At 39.6% G+C, this 20,129-nt stretch overlaps 1 protein-coding gene across 1 annotated transcript in view; it reads right to left on the bottom strand.

Moving 5' to 3' along the window:
* The window catches only part of ABCD3 (ATP binding cassette subfamily D member 3), a 72,340-nt gene that overhangs the window by 29,267 nt on the left and 22,944 nt on the right, over window positions 1-20,129 (bottom strand). The window contains exons 2-7 of the mRNA XM_034778556.1: window positions 17,646-17,682; window positions 11,932-12,030; window positions 9,650-9,738; window positions 2,051-2,120; window positions 907-1,004; window positions 557-680 (exon numbers count right to left, since the gene is read on the bottom strand). Of these exons, the coding sequence (XP_034634447.1) occupies window positions 557-680; window positions 907-1,004; window positions 2,051-2,120; window positions 9,650-9,738; window positions 11,932-12,030; window positions 17,646-17,682 (517 nt within the window). The remainder of the gene's footprint in view (window positions 1-556; window positions 681-906; window positions 1,005-2,050; window positions 2,121-9,649; window positions 9,739-11,931; window positions 12,031-17,645; window positions 17,683-20,129) is intronic.

Here is a 20,129-nt window from a genome sequence, read left to right on the forward strand (position 1 = left end):
CCTTCAGGATAGGCACTTTTGCTTCCCTGCTCCAAAGTTAGGAAACACACTTGAAACCATTAAGTAAAGAGGGCATTTCCTTATTCATCCCACCCTTCCCCGCCCCTGAAACACAAACCACTCACATATTAAAATCAAAGAGAAAAGACAAATAAGAATGAGAATTTTCTTTCCCTTGAAAACTAAATAATTGACAAAAGACTGTGCTCTCGCAACCTTCTCAAATGGTGAATATTAAAAGAAAACCAAAGGAAAAATTATGTTTGTAGAAGGAGCATGGGGTGGGAGGGAGAAATCACAAATAAAGAAAAAGACAAGTGTGTAAGGAAAAACTTTCCCCTCACATAACTCTGACTGAAATGAACTCACTAAATATAAAGTGGACTCAATACTATACAATAATTCATAAATGAAATGATATTCCTAAACTCTGACAAGATTTTCACCCATACAATGCTATTTGTATTTCTTGACTCTTGTAAATGTTTGCACAGTGTTTAATGATTCCGAATGACCACTATTAATAAAAGATTAAAGTTTTATTAAAGGAACTCACCTTACTAAGGTTTGAGTAGAGGTCCACTACACTGTTACAGAATTTTTCCACATCCTGTGTGAGCAGTTGATCTGGATTAGCTATTCTGTTGTCCAGATTTCCCATTTTGTAATACGTATAAGCCCTAAAACATGAACAACAAAACAATGATTGAAAAACTTGTTATGTTTTACCTAAAATGAATCAATGATTCAAGTAGTATTAAATGAGTTGCTGAAAGCCACTTCAGAACATTTATAAAATCCACAAACAATCCCATCTCTTATTTGATATTTACTTAGATTTATTTTACAATTGATACATTACACTGCACTTTTAACATTTTAAGCATTAAAAAAGTTATGACTTACTGTAGATATTCCTCATAGAGGTATTTGGTGAGTCTTACTCGGAAACAAAGTTTAAGTTCATTTAGCCCATACTTCAAAAAGTTATTTACCAGGGAGATCTAGGAATAAATAATACAATAATACAAACAAACACAAACACAAAACAGCTGGATTAAATATATCATGCAAATTGCTTGCTTAAATTGGTGAAAGTACAAAATACGATTTTACCTAGTCAGACTTTGTACATAAATTGATTTAAATTAACTAAGACCCAGATCTTGCAAATGTCTAAAACATCAGAATAGTCTCATTTAAGTCAATGACACTATTCACATACTTAAAGTCAAGCAAGTGCATAATTATTTACAGGTATCATGGCCTAATATTTCTATTTCTATTTTAAAAACCTTTGGACCATCAAATGAGTACTAACAGTACATACTATAGTACTGATAAAAGTTAAAACTGGTCTTATTGTGTCAATAGATTTAGCTCAGAACTCTGTTACAACCAAACATTTAATTCTCATAATCAGTTTTAGAATGTATTTATCATCTCAGCCCCTCGCCCCACCGTTAAAATGATATCATTTCTGGCCTATTATATATTTAGGGCCTATTTTAAAATTTGGTTGCATTTTTCTTTAATTGGTGAGAATCATTCCCCTTAATGTGCTGGGTTTATTTCTAGAACACTTTGTTTTAGCATTCCTATATGAACAGGGTGTAAGTCACTTTAGAAAAAAACCTGAATGTTAAAAACACTGTATGTGTTTTGAAAGATGGTTAATGTGAAAAATCTTACCTTTATTTAGAATCTGCTTGAAAAACAAAACTAACTAAGTAGTTACCTCATTGCAAGCCTTGACAGCTTACTGTAGTCAATTGGCAACAGGGATTTTAAATTACTCATCAGTGCTAACAGAGAAACCTAGCAGTCTAAAAGAGTAAGTCAATTCTCCTGAATCAATAGGCAGCCAATACTGAAACCTGCACTCAAATATTTCCCTACTTCTTATGGCCAAAAGTGAAATCAAACCACCCATTTAAAAACAGTTGACTTCTAAAAGTTCTGAGAAATTCATTTGGAATCTCTTCATGATTTCTGAATGTATATTTTAAATCGCTTTTAACAAAGATGGAAAGAAAAAAAAAGCACTTACAGCAGGCATGGCAGCGATGAAGTTGAATAAGTACTTCTTGAAATCTTTTCTGCTGCGACCAATGATAGCACTGCAAACCACCACATGCTATGTGTTAGTTTTGAGAGAAAGCAATTACTACACACACCAGTGTTTCCCCAAGGGGAGGGCAGGTGGATGGCCTGACTAGTTCAGGAGGGTAGGGGTAACAGGGTATAAGAAAGGATCACCGTGGAAAACTGCAGTACCAACTGTTGTGTCAACTTCATCTTCAGGTAAAGTGGAAGGTGGCTCACTGAAAGCCACCTGCCTTCTCTCTGCTTGTTCTTGTTGTGGGCCCCTAACATAAGAGGCTACAGGAGGAGCTCACATATACTCTTCTCTGCTCCCATGGCACTTAGTAACCTTGGGTAACAAATGGACACTACTCACCCCAGCAGCATACAGCCTAGTGGGGGGGGGGAGGGAGAAGGGAAGGTGCAAGGTGGAAAAGTTAAGTTAGCAAAAAGTATGTAGAAGAAAAAGAGGAACGAGGTGGGGGGGAATACACAGAAGAGAAACAAAGAAAAAACAACAGAAGATGAGAAGTGAGAAAACAAATGGACAGGAAAAGAGAATGAGTACTTGCAACCATATCAGAATATGGTGTAAGGAGACTGAGTAGGGCCATCTGCCAATCCATTGCAATGTGGGGGAGGGGAAGAAGGAGAAGGGATTGGAACCACAGCTCCAAGTTGTTTATGGCCTGGAGTAGAAATTACCCAAGACAAAAATAATTCTTTAAGCTTATATACAAACCAAAGTAACAAAGTGTTCCAGATTTCATAAAAAAATTTAATGGCATTTTAGAACTATATTTACCACCTAAAAAATCTGTATGATGTCTCAGCTAGAAATTACTCAGTGTATAAAGTCTCTTATACATAAAAGATAACTGTGAAGCAAAAAACAAAAATACAAGAGGACTACTTTTTCCCCTTTAATATTTGCTTATAAGGTGTTATCAGCTTCAAGCCTTTTTTTTTTTTTTAAATGTTCCTCTTCAAAACACTTGAAATATCAAGAATACTAGGTCCTCACTTATCTTGGTTTGCTGAGGGTCCTTGGCAAAACCTTAGGAAAACCTCAATATACTGATAGTTTACAACGCTACAACCTGAGCTGTAGCTCTCTTTCACATAAATGCAAAGGGAATATTGAGGAAAACCTCAATATACTGATAGTTTACAACGCTACAACCTGAGCTGTAGCTCTCTTTCACATAAATGCAAAGGGAATACTGAGGGCTTTTCTACACAGAAATGTTTTAGTGGTATAAATTAATTTGTGACTATAAACCACTATAGTTATACTGGTATAACTGTCAGCATGGATGCACTTATTCCAGTATGAGTGCCTTTTTTGCTGTTTTTTTGTTTTAGCTTAGGTCGCTTTGCAAGGGGTTTATGCTAAGGCAAAATAAAGCCACTCTTATTCAAGACTAAGAGCATCCACACATGGAGTTATACTGGTATAACTATCAGTTTAATATGATCAATATAAGGTGATCAGTGGAAGGAGAGCTGTAGCTCAGCTTACAGCTTCATGTGGGATCAACATTAAGGTCCACTTTTTCCATGCTGCCCCCTATTCTTCAAGATGCAACCCACTTCATTTAAATCTCTCCTTAAGATTCAGCTGATCCATAAAGCACACCAGGTAATAATAAGAACTATAAAAAAATCCTTAATACCAACAAGATGTGTACATCCTTAAATGAAACGGAAGTTACTGTACTGAGAGAGGCAATGTGGGTGAGGTAGTATCTTTTATTGCAGTGTTTCCCAAACTTGGGATGCCGCTTGTGTAGGGACAGACCCTGGCGAGCCGGGACGGTTTGTTTACCTGCCCCGTTCACAGGTCCGGTCGATCGCGGCTCCCACTGGCCGCGGTTCGCTGCTCCAGGCCAATGGGAGCTGCTGGAAGCAGGGCTTGCAGCTCCAGGCCAATGGGAGCTCCTGGAAGCGGCGCAAGTTCCCGCGCCACTTCCAGCAGCTCCCATTGGCCTGGAGCAGCAAACCGCAACCAGTGGGAGCCGCGATCGGCCGGACCTGCGGATGGGGCAGATAAATAAACCGGCCCGACCCGCCAGGGGCTTTCCCTACACGAGCGGCGTCCCAAGTTTAGGAACCACTGTTTTATTGTACCAACTCACCCACATTCTCTCTCTCCTTGGGACGAACATGGCTACAACACTGCAAACATGTCATATATCCATGTCCTTCCTCACCCTACCGTTTCTTAAGAACATAAGAATGGCCATACTGGGTCAGACCAATCATCCATCCAGCCCAGCATCCTGTCTGCCGACAGTGGCCAATGCCAGGTGCCCCAGAGGGAGTGAACCTAACAGGCAATGATCAAGTGATCTCTCTCCTGCCATCCATCTTCACCCTCTTACAAACAGAGGCTAGGGACACCATTCCTTACCTATCTTGGCTAATAGCCATTAATGGACTTAACCTCCATGAATTTATCTAGTTCTCTTTTAAACCCTGTTATAGTCCTAGCCTTCACAACCTCCTCAGGCAAGGAGTTCCACAGGTTGACTGTGCGCTGTGTGAAGAAGAACTTCCTTTTATTTGTTTTAAACCTGCTGCCCATTCATTTCACTAGGTGGCCCCTAGTTCTTATATTATGGGAACAAGTAAATAACTTTTCCTTATTCACTTTCTCCCCACCACTCATGATTTTATATACCTCTATCATATCCCCCCTTAGTTTCCTCTTTTCCAAGCTGAAAAGTCCTAGCCTCTTTAATCTCTCCTCATATGGGACCTGTTCCAAACCCTTCATCATTTTAGTTGCCCTTCTCTGAACCTTTTCTAATGCCAGTATATCTTTTTTGAGATGAGGAGACCACATCTGTACGCAGTATTCAAGATATGGGCATACCATGGATTTATATAAGGGCAACAAGATATTCGCCATCTTATTCTCTATCCCTTTTTTCATGATTCCTAACATCCTGTTTGCTTTTTTGACTGCTGCTGCACACTGCGTGGACGTCTTCAGAGAACTATCCACGATGACTCCAAGGTCTCTTTCCTGATTAGTTGTAGCTAAATTAGCCCCCCATCATATTGTATGTATAGTTGCGGTTATTTTTTCCAATGTGCATTACTTTACATTTATCCACATTAAATTTCATTTGCCATTTTGTTGCCCAATCACTTAGTTTTGTGAGATCTTTTTGAAGTTCTTCACAGTCTGCTTTGGTCTCAACTATCTTGAGCAGTTTAGTATCATCTGCAAACTTTGCCATCTCATTGTTTACCCCTTTCTCCAGATCATTTATGAATAAGTTGAATATGTTGGTCCTAGGACTGACCCTTGGTGAACACCACTAATTACCCTGTCCATTCTGAAAATTTACCATTTCTTCCTACCCTTTGTTCCCTTTTAATCAGTTCTCAATCCATGAAAGTATCTTCCCTCTTATCTCATGATAACTTAATTTACATAAGAACCTTTGGTGAGGGACCTTGTCAAAGGCTTTCTGGAAATCTAAGTACACTATGTCCACTGGATCCCCCTTGTCCACATGTTCATTGACCCCTTCAAAGAACTCTATTAGATTCCCTTTACAGAAACCATATTGACTTTTGCCCAACAATTTATGTTCTTCTACGTGTCTGACAATTTTATTCTTTACTATGGTTTCAACTAATTTGCCCAGTACTGAAGTTAGACTTACTGGTCTGTAATTGCCGGGATCACCTCTAGAGCCAATGTAACGCCAATATTTAAAAAGGGCTATTTTCCAGTCATTGGGTACAGAAGCTGATTTAAAGGACAGGTTACAAACCATAGTTAATAGTTCCGCAATTTCACATTTGAGTTCTTTCAGAACTCTTGGGTATATGCCATCTGGTCCCAGTGACTTGTTACTGTTAAGTTTATCAATTAATTCCAAAACCTCCTCTAGTGACACTTCAATCTGTGACAATTCCTCATATTTGTCACCTACAAAGGATGGCTCAGGTTTGGGAATCTCCTTCACATCCTCAGCTATGAAGACTGAAGCAAAGAATTCATTTAGTTTCTCCACAATGACTATCATCTCTAAGTGCTCCTTTTGTATCTCGATTGTCCAGGGGCCCCACTTGTTGTTTAGCAGGCTTCCTGTTTCTGATATACTTAAACATTTTGTTATTACCTTTTGAGTTTTTGGCTAGCTGTTCTTCAAACTCCTTTTTGGCTTTTCTTATTACATTTTTACACTTAATTGGCAGTGTTTATGCTCCTTTCTATTTACCTCTCTAGGATTTGACTTCCACTTTTTAAAAGATGCCTTTTTATCTCTCACTGCTTCTTTTACATGGTTGTTAAGCCATGGGGGCTCTTTTTTAGTTCTTTTATTGTGTTTTTTAATTTGGGATATACATTTAAGTTGGGCCTCTATTATGGTGTCTTTGAAAAGTGTCCATGTTCTTACCCTCATTCAGGGTGTAACATTAGATTGCAAACTCCAGAGCAGGAATCTCATCTATGTTTGTAAGGCATTTATAGCACTCCTGAGGACTATAAAACAAATCTTTAACAATCATCCCCATAGAGAGGAAGCAACCACTGACTATTTCTAATGTTAAAAAATAAAAACAAAACAAAATAACCTCCACTCAACAAGCAGCTAAAAATTAAGGTATAAAAATGGTCTCTAACAAAAATATATAAGAAATAAAAGATTCACCTTTATGATTACATTGTACTAGAACCTATCCCATTCTTTATGTTGAGATAACTGTTGCAGGGAAAGCTATTCTTTATAATAGTTTCCCTGATACTATAACATTGGGATTGGAGGCTTTGAGTTAGTGTACACCATTGGGCAGAACAATGAAGTACCCATTTGGATCCTTCATATCTTTACTTTTAATAAAAAATTATCACTGTTGCCTTAGAAAGGAAAATGGATATGAAAGGTGACAAGAGGATGAAATTAAATGATGTGGGAATCTATTTAATTCATCAAAAAGAATACATGTTGTATTAAACCATTTGAGACTTGCAAATTTATTTTTAGGCAAGGATTTAAACTACATTTAGAATCAAGATTTTTTTCTTTATCTGTTTGTTGAGAAAGATTAAGTATAGATTTTTATTTTCAGAAAGATGGCAGGCAAGAAGGAAGAATCAACACCATTTAATTTAAATATCAGAGTAAACACAGATTCTGAAGCAAAAACAAATAGGAAAACATAGGAGCAATGGATTTTTTTTTTTAAATTAGCTGAAATTGTTCAAAATAAATCTATTATGGCAAAAACTTTCTTTGAGATGAAAAGCAAATTGCTTCAGAACCGCATCAGTTATGAAACATTTAGAATCAGCAGAAGTAGAACATGTGCATGCTACTATTTTCAACAACTGTTTACCAAGGGGGATTGAAGCTATTAATGTAAAAAAGAATTTCTTGCTTATGATTGCACTGCAAGAAAAATAAACATAATTCAACAACTATATATATTTCTGATTATAGAACCATAGAAATGTAAGGCTGGAAGGGACCTCAAGAAGTCATCTGGTTCATCCTCCTGCGCTGAGGCAGGACCAAGTAGACCTAAACCATCTCTGATAGGTGTTTGTCTAACCTTTTCTTAAGAACCTTAATGATGGGGATTCCACACCTCCGTTGGAAGCCTATTTCAGAGCTTAACTACCCTTATTAGTCAGACAATTTTTCCTAATACCTAACCTAAATCTCCCTTGCTGCATGTTAAGCCCATTACTTCTTGTCTTGCCTTCAGTGGATGTAGATAACATAGAAAATAATGTTGCTTTAATGACGGCATAACTACACAGCTCAAAAGCACTGTAAAATACAATACTGCAGAAGTGCAACAGGAAAATTGACTTTTTCCATCTACTATAGGGAACACTACAGCAGTATTATATTATGGATTGCTCTCTGCAGGAACAGTTGATTTCTATGTCATGAGCCAATAGTGACCTCAAAGACCCCACTATTCACAAAACAAGAGTGATTTGATAATATCTGCAGTATGAAAGAGCTAACTTCAATTTTAAAAAATGGATCCCGCTTTAGAATCATGTAACTCAGATCAAAAAAAAAAAAAAATCAAATCTTCTTTCCACCCCACAAGTTAAACTGGGGGGACGTATACAGTGGGGGTCTGTGCTAGGTCTAGTACTATTCAATATTTTTATCAATTTCTTGGATAATGGACTGGAGAGTACTCTTATAAAATTTCACTCTATGCATCCGAAGAAGTGAGGTTTTTACTCACGAAAGCTTATGCCCAAATAAATCTGTTATCTTTAAGGTGCCACCAGACTCCTTGTTGTTCTTATAAAATTTGCGGCTGACACCAAGCTGGGAGGGCTTCCTAGACCTTTAGGGGACTAGATTGGATTAGAAATCAAAACGACATTGACAAATTGGAGAATTGGTCTGAAAACAACAAGACAAAATTCAATAAAGACAAGTGCAAAGTACTACGCCTAGGAAGAAAAAAAATAAAAATCACAACTACAAAATTAGGAATAACAAGCTAGGTGATAGTATTGCTGAAAAGGATCTGGGGGCTATAGTAGATCACAAGTTGAATGAGTGTGAACAATGTGCAGTTGCAGAAAAGGCTAATATTCTGGGATGTATTAGCAGGAGTGTTTTATGTAAGACCCATCAGGTAATTGTCCCATTCTATTCAGTGCTGGTGAGGCCTCAACTGGAGTACTGAGTCCAACTCTGGGTACCATCCTTAAAGAAAGTGAGTGTGTCCCCAGAGGAAAGCAATAAAAATGATAAAGAGGTTTAGAAAACCTGACTTATGAGGGAAGGTTAAAAAAAATGGGACATGTTGACTCTTGAAAAATGAAGACTGGGGGGAACCTAACAATCTTCAAATATGTTAAGAGCTGTTATAAAGAGGATGTTGATCAATTACTCTCCACATCCACTGAAGGTAGGACAAGACGTACTCAGCTTAATTTGCAGCAAGGGAGATTTAGGCCATGTCTACACTAGCAAACTTACAGCAGCACAGCTGTACCGATGCAGCTGCGCCGGTGTAAGATTGCTCATGTAGCCACTCTATGCCGATGGGAGAGAGCACTCCCGTCGACATCATAAACCCACCTAAATGAGCGGAGGTAGCTATGACACACCCCTGAGCGACCTAAGTGGCAGTGTAGACATGGCCTTAGGTTAGATATTAGGAAAAACTTTCTAATTGTAATGACAGTTAAGCACTGGACTAGGCTTCCAAGACAGATTGTGGAATCACCCTTGCTGGAGGCTCTTCAGGAAAGATTAGACAAACACCTGTCTAGGTGTCCTTGCCCTGCCTCAGCACAGGGAACTGGACTAGATGACCTCTCAAGGTCCCTTCCAGTCCTACATTTGTAGGATTCTGTACATGTAGTTTTATGTTTTTCTTTTTAAAATATTACCATTTAATCAGAGTTGCAGATATTCATATATCATGGCATTTCATATTATTTGGCTTAGACAGTTCATATTTATCACAGAACGGTCTTCCACAATCATCATCATATCATTGTATAGGAGAAACAAGACAATATTTAAAAGTAGCTACTTAAATAATTTACAGGTACCTTTCAATAACTGTTCCATTTTGAATCATCCAAATATCACAATATGTGCGCACTATCAGCATAACGGCAATAAGTATCAAATAACCTGTCTAATACAAAACAAGCAAAGCAATTAATCAATGTTTAGTAATGATAACACAAAAATTAAAACAACAAGGAGTCTGGTGGTACCTTAAAGACTAACAGATTTATTTGGGCATAAGCTTTCGTGGGTAAAAACCTCACTTCTTAAGCTTTCGTGGGTAAAAACGAAATCTGACGCCCAAATAAATCTGTTAGTCTTTAAGGTGCCATCAGTCTCCTTGTTGTTTTTGTAGATACAGAGTAACACGGCTACCCCCCCAGATACTTGACAAAAATTAAAATAACCTAATGGAAAATTATCAGGAAGGTAGAAATCTTCCACTCCTTTTTAAGGGAAACACTTTGCTTACTTTATAGGTCAGATTCTAATATGCAATGTTTTTTATAACAAAAGTCCGTTACTACACTTGTTATCTGAAAGATCTCTTTTGTAGGAGAGGTTACTTTTCTGCATTCTAAATGCTAATGTGGTTTATTACATATACATAAGGCTACATTTTAGTCACAGGTATTTTTAGTAAAAGTCACGGACAGGTCATAGGCAGTAAACAAAAATTCATGGCCTGTGACCTGTCCATGACTTTTACTGTATACCTCTGAATAAAACTGGGGGGAGGGGGAGACTGGGGGGATGGCTTAGGGGGTGCTGCGAGTGGCTATCCAGGGGGGCAGCACGCGGCGCAGCCTGGGGGGCCGTACAGTTGCTGGGGGGGGGGGGGGGGGCGGGGGAGGGGGGATTGGTGGTGCTGAGGCAGGTTCCCTACCTAGCTACTGGGAAGCGGCAACCCCAGCTCCTAGCTCCACATGCTGCCTCCGTTCTGCCCCAAGCCCCGGTTTTGCAGCTCCCATTGGCTGGGAACCACAGCCAATAGGAGCTGCAGGGGCGGTGCCTGCGGGCAGAGGCAGCATGTGGAGCTAGGAGCTGAGGGAGGGGAGTTCCTGTCGCTCTTCTGGGGAGCCCCCACAGGTAAGCACTACCCTGCAACCCAATCCCCAGCCTGGAGCCCCCCCCACACCCAAACCCCTGCTGCTAAGGTGTAGGGGGGCCCAATACTGCCCCAGCAGCTGCCCAAACTGCTCAGGCGGCTCCTGGGCCAGCCGCACCAGGCTGCTGCAGAAGTCATGGAGGTCATGGAATCCGTGACAAACACAGACCCTTACGTATAACCCACTGAAAACTGTACACCACACGACACAAGTATTCTAACAAATGGAGAGAAAGTGTAGACATGTCAAGGAACAAGCTTATGTACCAAATTTAAGCATTTAGGAGCAACTTTTTAGCCTAGAAAGCCAAACAATGCAATCAGTAATGAGCCTCTAATGCCTGTACATCAGAACTTTTTTTCAGAGTTCAACTGATTCTCTCATTCCAAAAATATCTTCAGATGCTTACAGAATATACAAGTTTGGGGTATGGTGACCCACGGTTGGTGCACACAGCAGAGAATTTAATCTGGCAAATTCTAGTCTGAGCAGTTTTCCTACGAAGTTTTTCATTGATTTTGCCCAAATTGGCTCTCTAGTAGGCAGAACTTGGGCCACCTAAATCACGATTCACAATGAAGGTTATTGACCTCTGGAAGAAATCGCCAAGAAAGGTAATCAATTCTCCATCATATATAGTAAATCAACACTAGCTGTCCTTCTAAAAGATACTCTACAGCTCAACCACAAGTTACTGGGCTCGATGCAGGAATTACTAAGTGAAATTCTACGGCAGTGGCCCTCAAACTTTTTTACTGGTGACCCCTTTCACATAGCAAGCCTCTGAGTGTGATCCCCCTTATAAATTAATGTTTTTATATATATATATGTAACACCATTATAAATGCTGGAGGCAAAGTGGAGTTTGGGGTGAGGTTGACAGCTTGCGACCCCCCATGTAATAACCTCGCAACCCCCTGGGGGGTCCCAACCCTCAGTTTGAGAACCCCTGGTCTATGGCCTATATTATAACTATCAGACTAGATAACTATTTAATTTTAAAATTATCTACTTGTGAACTTGAATTTCTAAAATTTAATCAAAAACCATGCTTTTTTTTAATGTGCCACTAATGTCATGCTATTTTTCTAGTCCAGTACAAGTAAGAGAGCAATCAATGTATTTATGTTTTCAGATCTATGATTACCACGAAAAGCTACATGACTAAGAAGTTTGATCATTTTTATCTGTAACTGGATGGCAATGCTTACCTCTTTACAAAATGTTCTAGGGACCATTATTTTCAGGATTCGACATATTCTTGCAACGAACACTCTGTCCACGACTGCTCGCTCTTTCTTTGCTTCTTTCTGCATAACATGGACAACATGAGACAAGAAAATTTTGTATTAAGTTAAATTGTTACAACAAGCAGATATGACTTTTTCCCTATCCAGATTATGAACAAGTTGCCTTGTGCAGTATCTTGACATTTCTCTGTAATTAAGGTATGTTACAGCATACCTTAATTACATGCCAGGATTTATAAAATTGTAGTTCAATACTTAGATACAAGCAATGCAGGCCATAACAATAACTGGTTACAGTATCTATGAGTGCTATTGCAATATTAATAAAAGTAGCTCCGTCAGATAATGTAGACCTTAAATTTGTCATCTCAAAATTGCTAGACTCTAGACAAAATTGCTAGACTCTTTTGATCGTGCAGTATTTTTTAAAAATATATTCCCTCTCGTCAAGGAGTTAGAGAAAAAACAATAGTTTGTGTTAATACTAATCCTTCACACTGGGCTCCGTTAGCGTCAGATCAGCTTACCTATTTTAAAAACAAAACAAAACAAAAATGAGGAGTCCTTGTGTCACCTTAGAGACTAACAAATTTATTTGGGCATAAGCTTTCGTGGGCTACAGCCCACTTCATCGGATGCATGGAGTGGAAAATACAGTAGCAGGTAAACCCTGTGCCAATTCTGTCCACATATCTATTCAAAGGACACCATCATAGGACCTAACCACATCAGTACACCATCAGGGACTTGTTCACCTGCACATCTACCAATATGATATATGCCATCATGTGCCAGCAATGCCCCTCTGCCATGTACATTGGCCAAACAGTCTCTACGCAAAAGAATAAATGGACACAGATCTGACATCAGGAATTATAACATTCGAAAACCAGTAGGAGAACACTTCAATCTCCCTGGTCACTCAATAAAGACCTAGCAACAAATCTAAAAATTAAGCAAATATAGTACAGTAACTCCTCACTTAACGTCCTCCGGTTTAACACTGTTTCAAAGTTACGTCGCTGCTCAATTAGGGAACGTGCTCGTTTAAAGTTGTGCAATGCTCCTTTATAACATTGTTTGGCTGCCTGCTCTGTCCACTGCTTGTAAGATTCTGTGGAAGAGCAGTCATTTTACAAGGGAGCGTTGGACAAGTTCTCTTCTCCGCCTCCTCCCCCTCCCTCCCAGCGCGCTTCCTCCATTGCATCTCTGCTCCTCCCCCTCCCTCCCAGAAAATCCTAAGCTCCACCAAACAGCTGTTTGGCAGCAGGGAAGTGCTGGGAAGGAGCAGGATGAGCAGGGAAGCGCCGCATCTCCGCTCTTCCCCCTCCCTCCCAGAAAGTCCTAAGCGCCTGGAGCATCCCTGGCAAAGTCAGCGCCTGTTCTTCTCCGGGGAAGCTGGCACTGCTGCTGAGAAGGTGCTTCCTAGCATCCTTGACTACAGCGGGCTGTGCCTATGTGCGGTAAGCCAGGGGCACTTCCCAACCACAGTACAATACTGTACAGTATATAATGCCTTTTGTCTGCCCAAAAAAAATTTCCTTGGAACCTAACCCCCAGCGTTTACATAAAATCTGATGGGAAAATTGGATTCGTTTAACATTGTTTCACTTAAAGTTGCATTTTTCAGGAACATAACTACAATGTTAAGTGAGGAGTTACTGTAACAGTAAGGCCCCGATTCTGCACACTCCTATATGCAAGATATCCCACTGAAGTCAATGGGGGTACTGCGGTGCATAAATTTAAACATGCACACATATGTTTGCAGGATCAGGCTTACAAATGCACTGAACAGACAACAGATTAGGCAACAAGAAATTCTAGCAATGAACATTTATCTTGGACCACTGGCTTGATCAAACACTCAGGCCTTCTCTACTCTCTAGAATTCAACAGTTTGTAACTGAACTGATGGCATCAAATACAAACAGTTCATTGTGTCCATACTAGCCAGGCATGTTAACAGCTCTTGCAGGTTTGCATCACATCCGCACTAGCACTGATCTAAACTGTTCCACTTGCAACCTGCTCTGGATACCCATCCCACAGTTCCCAACACAGTTTCCAGGAACAGGACATTCTGGAGATTTCAAAAAGATAGCAGTGCACTAAAGCATTAAGAAAGTTACTTGAACTTCAGGTAGCCTGTATCCATACAATCACTTACAACAGTTCACGCATTGTATTCAGCCCTAATGTAAACAAGTACAGTTAAAATGGTATTTAGGACATTTATTCAACTGTTTGAGAGTATTTACATACGGAGGCAGAACACATTACAAACATGCCACAGCAAATAAACACTTTTTAGCATGATAAATTTCTCTACTGTTCACAGACCTAGAACTATGTTGCAGAAATTATACGTGAAAATTGCTTTTTTGTGCAATGCTGCTTAATTGTTCTGGAAACTATTACAACTTAAGTTCCTGTAAGCTGTGCCAGCCTATTTAGCGCCACTCAGGCACTCAGAGAACCTGTCCGGGGACCGGCTGGGGGAGGGGCGCCCTCCTCCCCCGGCCCCAACCTGCCACGGCCCCAGGTGTGGCCTAGGTGCTTCTCCCCCACCCCCCCCCCCGCACCCATCCTGCAGCCCCAGCCCCAGAACTGCCACGACGGGGAGAGGTGCCTCTCCCCTCCAGTCCAGGTGCTGCTGCTAAAGGGAGAGAGCTGGGGGGAGTCCTCTCTCCCCGCCATAGCCCCAAAGCACCCTCCTGCACCCCAAACCCCTCATCCCAGGCCCCACCCCAGAGCCTGCACCTTCAGCCAGAGCCCTCACACCCCTGCATCCAACCCTCCGCCCCAGACCTGAGCCCCTCATCCCCAGCCCATCCCAGATCCCGCACCCCCAGCCAGAGCCCTCACACCCCTGCACCCTCCCACTTCCACCACATGAATTTTGTTATGTGCACCAATATGAAGGTGATGTGTGACACATCTCCTCCATATTGGTGCACATAACAAAATTCATTCTGCACAAGGGTGGGAAAAATTAGAGGGAACACTGATTACAACGCATTAAAAAAAATTAAAAGGTGACCTGCAAAGAATTTCTTTTAAAATTGGGCTTGTGCTATTTTTTGCTTCTTTATAATGTAGGAAAGGGACACCAAAGTTGTGTTTTATTTTGTTTTGTTTATTTTGTGTGCTTACTTTTCAGTTTAGAACTATCAGAAATGTCAAGCCCCGTCTCCTCTGTTTTGGTGGAGGATGTGCTAGATCATGTTTATCATGAGCTGTAACATACTAATTGAAGGGGTGGAATAAAATTTTGAAGACATACATTCTCATTAAAGTGTTAGTCACTGAAATTAAATACATTGTTAATAAAAAAGCCAGTCAAACAGTGACTAAAATATCACTTCCCTGCCCTAACTTTCACTTGCTTTGTTCATAAAATGTCAATTTCACTAGGTCTCCAGTCACAGAGTGTCTTTCCAGACTAGAAAGGACATGAATTTCTAATATTAAAAACAAGCAGAAAAAACAACATTTCAGGCCTATTCTATGCATCATAAAGCAGCCTAGTTCTGACATTTACTCAGTAAGCCTTACGCTACTTTTAGCAACTCTTGAAAACTCATTTTATTTTATATTGTACTTTAAGATCAAACGCACACAAATTTTGGCTTAAAAAGGTGCATTTTATTTTTAAAAAAGGATACCCGAAAATGTTGAACTTCTAAAAGGCTTTTGTTCTTAAAAAAGGATTATAATTATGTCAGATTCTACACTAATTTCCACACTGAAAATTGAAAAAAAAAAATAGTGATGATCTCTTTAAACATCAAATGAACTATTCCAGGGGTCCTCAAACTGGGGTCGGGACCCCTCAGGGGGTCGTGAGCTGTCAGCCTCCACCCCAAACCCCGCTTTACCTTCAGCATTTATAGTGGTGTTAAATATATTAAAAAGTGTTTTTAATGTATGGGGGGGGGGTCGCACTCAGAAGCTTGCTGTGTGAAAGGAGTCACCAGTACAAAAGTCTGAGAACACCTGAACTATTCCAATCAACTAATGCCAATGTACTAAGTTTATAGGTAGTGGTTGTTACAAGAAATGTGGCCAAATTTGTAACACTGGTTAACTTAATGTTTGTAAAGTACTTTGATACAAAAAGGTGATCATTTTACAATCTGCTTCTACCCCACAAAATGGTCCTGATTCTTCTCTTGATTACTGTGATATGATATTGCAGTAACTTCATCAAAGCCAATGGCATTACACTAAATTTACACTAATGTAAACAAGACTAAGATCAGTCCCTAGCTATCAAGAGCAAAGGCATTTTCTCATGTCATAAGATTTATTCACAGGAACAAAGAGGCTGGACCTTGCTCCCATCCTAGTCAATTCAGCAGGACTGGACCTTAAATCTTTCTAGCCATTCCTTTGCTATAGCTAAATTATCTGTTACACAATAAAAAATACTGAAATAGAAAAGTTTAAAAAATTATCTTGTCTTAGGGTACAGGATGATCTTGGAACTAAACAATGCATGTCTCTCAGCCTCTACAGATAAAGGTCCCAAATATACAGATCTTATTTTGTTAAAGACCATCTAAAATGTGCTTTTTTTGTGTGGGGGAGGGGGGGCGGTGGGGGAGGAGGACTATTGCTCCTGCTGCTGAATACTGCATTAACAGCCTGAAGAGGGTCCCCCTGCCCTTAAAAAAAACACTTTAAAAAAAAAAAATCAAGAATGCCAAATCTGGTATTCCACAGTTTTACTTGTGTACTTTCTTTACATATCAGGGCTGATCTGCATTTGAAAAAGTTGTAAAAATACAATTAAACTGATCTAGCAACTTAAGATAAATTTATTTAAACAGGATTTAAAACAATGTATATGCTTTTACATTAAGGCTTTGCACAGCTGTAGGTTGACTGATTTAAAATTCATGTAGTTATTCCATGCAACATCTCTAGTCAGAATTCAGAGCACTTGACCAAAAACTGTCACTAATTAGACTCTCTTTCCCATATTTCTAGAACAGACTACCTTGGCATATTATTAAGGGGTAGGCATGCTGAATCTGTAAGATGTCCTTCCTCTAAATGTTAACAAAGCACAAAAATGTAATAGATGTTAAAATTCTGGAGTGGCTAAAAATTTCCTTCCTCTCTCAGTTTTCCTTTTATTATGATAATTTCACTACTTCTTCAGTGATCATGGAGTATTTCCAACCACACAAGACCTGAACATCTAAAGAAAGACCACAGACAAATATAAACAAAAACAAACAAACATACCCTTTCATGCCTTGATTATACACTATGACAAAAGCAAAAAGGCACAAGGCTATTTTTTTTTCCTTTGGAAAGTAACCTTTGAAGAATTTGAAGACATTGAAGCCTGATACTTTCAAAATGTACCCACTTTATTTATTACATTTATAAAATATTTTGTGTTTTTCCCCTTACAAAAGGAAGCTTCAGTACTTTCTTTAAAAAAAAAAAAAAAAAAAAATCACAATCCAGTACTCAAAATCTAGAAACCAACCACCACAAACCTATGCATCCTTCTTAGCTGCATTAGTTCTACAACTACTATGGCTCCGATTTGGAAAGAATACAGGAAACTCAATTTTGGGAAGAAGAGGATTAATTAGATCTAAACCACATTTTATTGGTATTAGTTAAAATAAAAAAGTAAGACAAGAAATAATTACCTCATTATTCTGCAATGTTGGTTTTTCATTTTTCTTACTGTGGAGGAAAAAAGGATTTTACTTAGCTTTTGTCTAACATTTTTTGGTACTTAATTTTGCAATATCTTGTCCTCTTTAGAAAGTTCTAACAGAGCAAAGGGATTCTCAGGAAAGACACTGCATCTATACAGTATAGTACATACACTGTACAGTAAAACATCTTATGAAATCTGAGAATTGTAAGTGCAGTTCAGGTACCTGTACCAACTCTAGTTCAGAATTTCTGGTCATTTTGTTTATATTTAGGCATATAGTAGAACTAAACAATCAGTCAGAATTCTCACCTGATACTATAATCTTTACAAAGATTAGGAGGATTATGTTTTTGCTTATGTTACACAAGCCTGATTAATCACTTCAAACACCACTAGATCTTAATCCTTTAATTTCTTGCACATAATTACCAAAAACCATGAACTGATTTGCTGAATCTATTAGTCCATATTTCAAAGATTCTAAACACGCTTCCATTAGTTTTCCATGTTCATACCTGTACATCTTTAAGTATTTACCAGCTGTATTATTGGAGAACATCGACCTAGGCATTTACCTGGGACTCCCATCACTATTGTATTTGAGTACCCTACACATATAAATGTATGTCATGTTGTGAACACCCTTAAGGGATGGGAAGCATTATCATCCCCCATTTTGTAGAGAAGGAATTGAGGCACAGAAAGCTTAAGTGGCTTACACACAGGAAGTCTCTGGCAGAGCTGGGAACTGAACTCTTATTTTCTTAGTTCTAAAACACTGCCTTAGCCACAAGACCACTCTTCTTCTCAAAACTATGTATTTAACAGAAACATTACAACTTTTTTCAGTCTAGGTGATAGTAAGATACTTAATCCTGGGAGTTTATGCTATATGTTGTTTTCTATACTATACATTGCTGGGATTTTCATCTAACAAATGAAGACTCTCCAAGCATATCTGCAGTTGCTCCATTGACTAAGACCAAGAGATCTATGCCCAGGTACAAGTTAAAAATTCAGCCATTTTAGCTTTGATGTTTCACCCCATATACAGAAGCTGAACTAATATGTTTTGTATGGCATTTGACATGAAACTACAAATAATTTTATTATAACAGAGGTTATTATTTTAGATAAACCTTTTACAGAAGAAATTAGACTTCTTGAAACCAGATTTCTGAGACAACTTTTTTCCCTCCTGTATTTCTCAAAACAGTTGAAGAAAAACTCATTTACTAACAACTGTCATTAATTAGGAGTTCAAAGTACAAAGCCACTCCCTCTCCCATATTTCTAGAACAGACTACTTTTGCGTATGAGAACACTGAATCACTGGAAAGGAAGAAAGATGGTAAGCATTCAGAAAGCACACAGAATAAATGGAAGATTTAAACATGCACAAAGTTTAGAGCATACCCAAATTAAGTTCTCTCAACAAATGCATTATTTCCAAAATACGATTTTAGCAGAAGCCCCGAGACTGTAACAGCATGCAGTTGCAGATGGCACCTCAGGAACCCACGATGGGGTATCAGAAGTAGCAGGCAAAAAGAGGAAGGAACGCACAAGCAGCACCACCAATGTCTGTGCTGGGTAGCTACAAAAGTGCCTATAATGTGTCCAACCATCCTGCCACGGCAACAGCAGCACCCTCCAGCACCTGAAAGCTCTGTTCTGACAGCACTGAAAAAGGGCCCAGAACTAAGTGTAAGTTGTAACAAATCCCTACTGGAAGGATCCATGTGTGTCATGGCCCAACCAGAAGAAAGAAGAGAACTGAACTACATAAAAGAGGAGGAGGTAGGAGGAAAGGGAGGAAAAGGGAAAGAAAGAACAAAGGTGATGGAAGAGGAGACCAGCAAAGCGGAGCAGGGAGAGCGAGGAGAGGTCTACACTTGGAAGGCTTTGCTGGTATAACTGGTCCAGTGACACAGTAGAACTCCATCAGAGAGGTCCTTTGGGGCCATCTGCCTGTCACAAGTCAGGATAAAGGAGGAGGGTTGGGCGTGGGGCTAGCAACTCCACCCCGTAAAAAATCAACTTGCTACAGAAACACCAAAAATAGAGACAAGAGAGACTTTTAGCCTGGAAAAAGAAGGGTCTTCAACTCGAAGACGCATGACGCAGGGTGGTGAAAGTCGTGAGAAAGCCACAAAGCCGATTACCCTTCTTGCAACCAGGAGGATTACCATCGGTACATGGAACGTGAGGACCATGCACGAGTTAAGAAAGACAGCGCAGGTCGCAACAGAGATGAGGAGCAACAACCTGACCCTGCTAGGCATTAGCAAGACAAGATGGACGCAAGCTGGCCAGAGACGACTGTTGACAGGAGAGTTGTTGCTGTATTCTGGACATGATGAGAGCGACGCACCCCACACACAGGGAGTCGGTTCATGTTGTCCAAGCAGGCACAGAGAGCATTGATTGGTTGGGAGGCACATGGTTCCAGGATCATCACAGCATCCTT

The sequence above is a fragment of the Trachemys scripta genome, chromosome 8 (assembly GCF_013100865.1).
Source record: "Trachemys scripta elegans isolate TJP31775 chromosome 8, CAS_Tse_1.0, whole genome shotgun sequence".
NCBI lineage: Eukaryota > Metazoa > Chordata > Testudines > Emydidae > Trachemys > Trachemys scripta.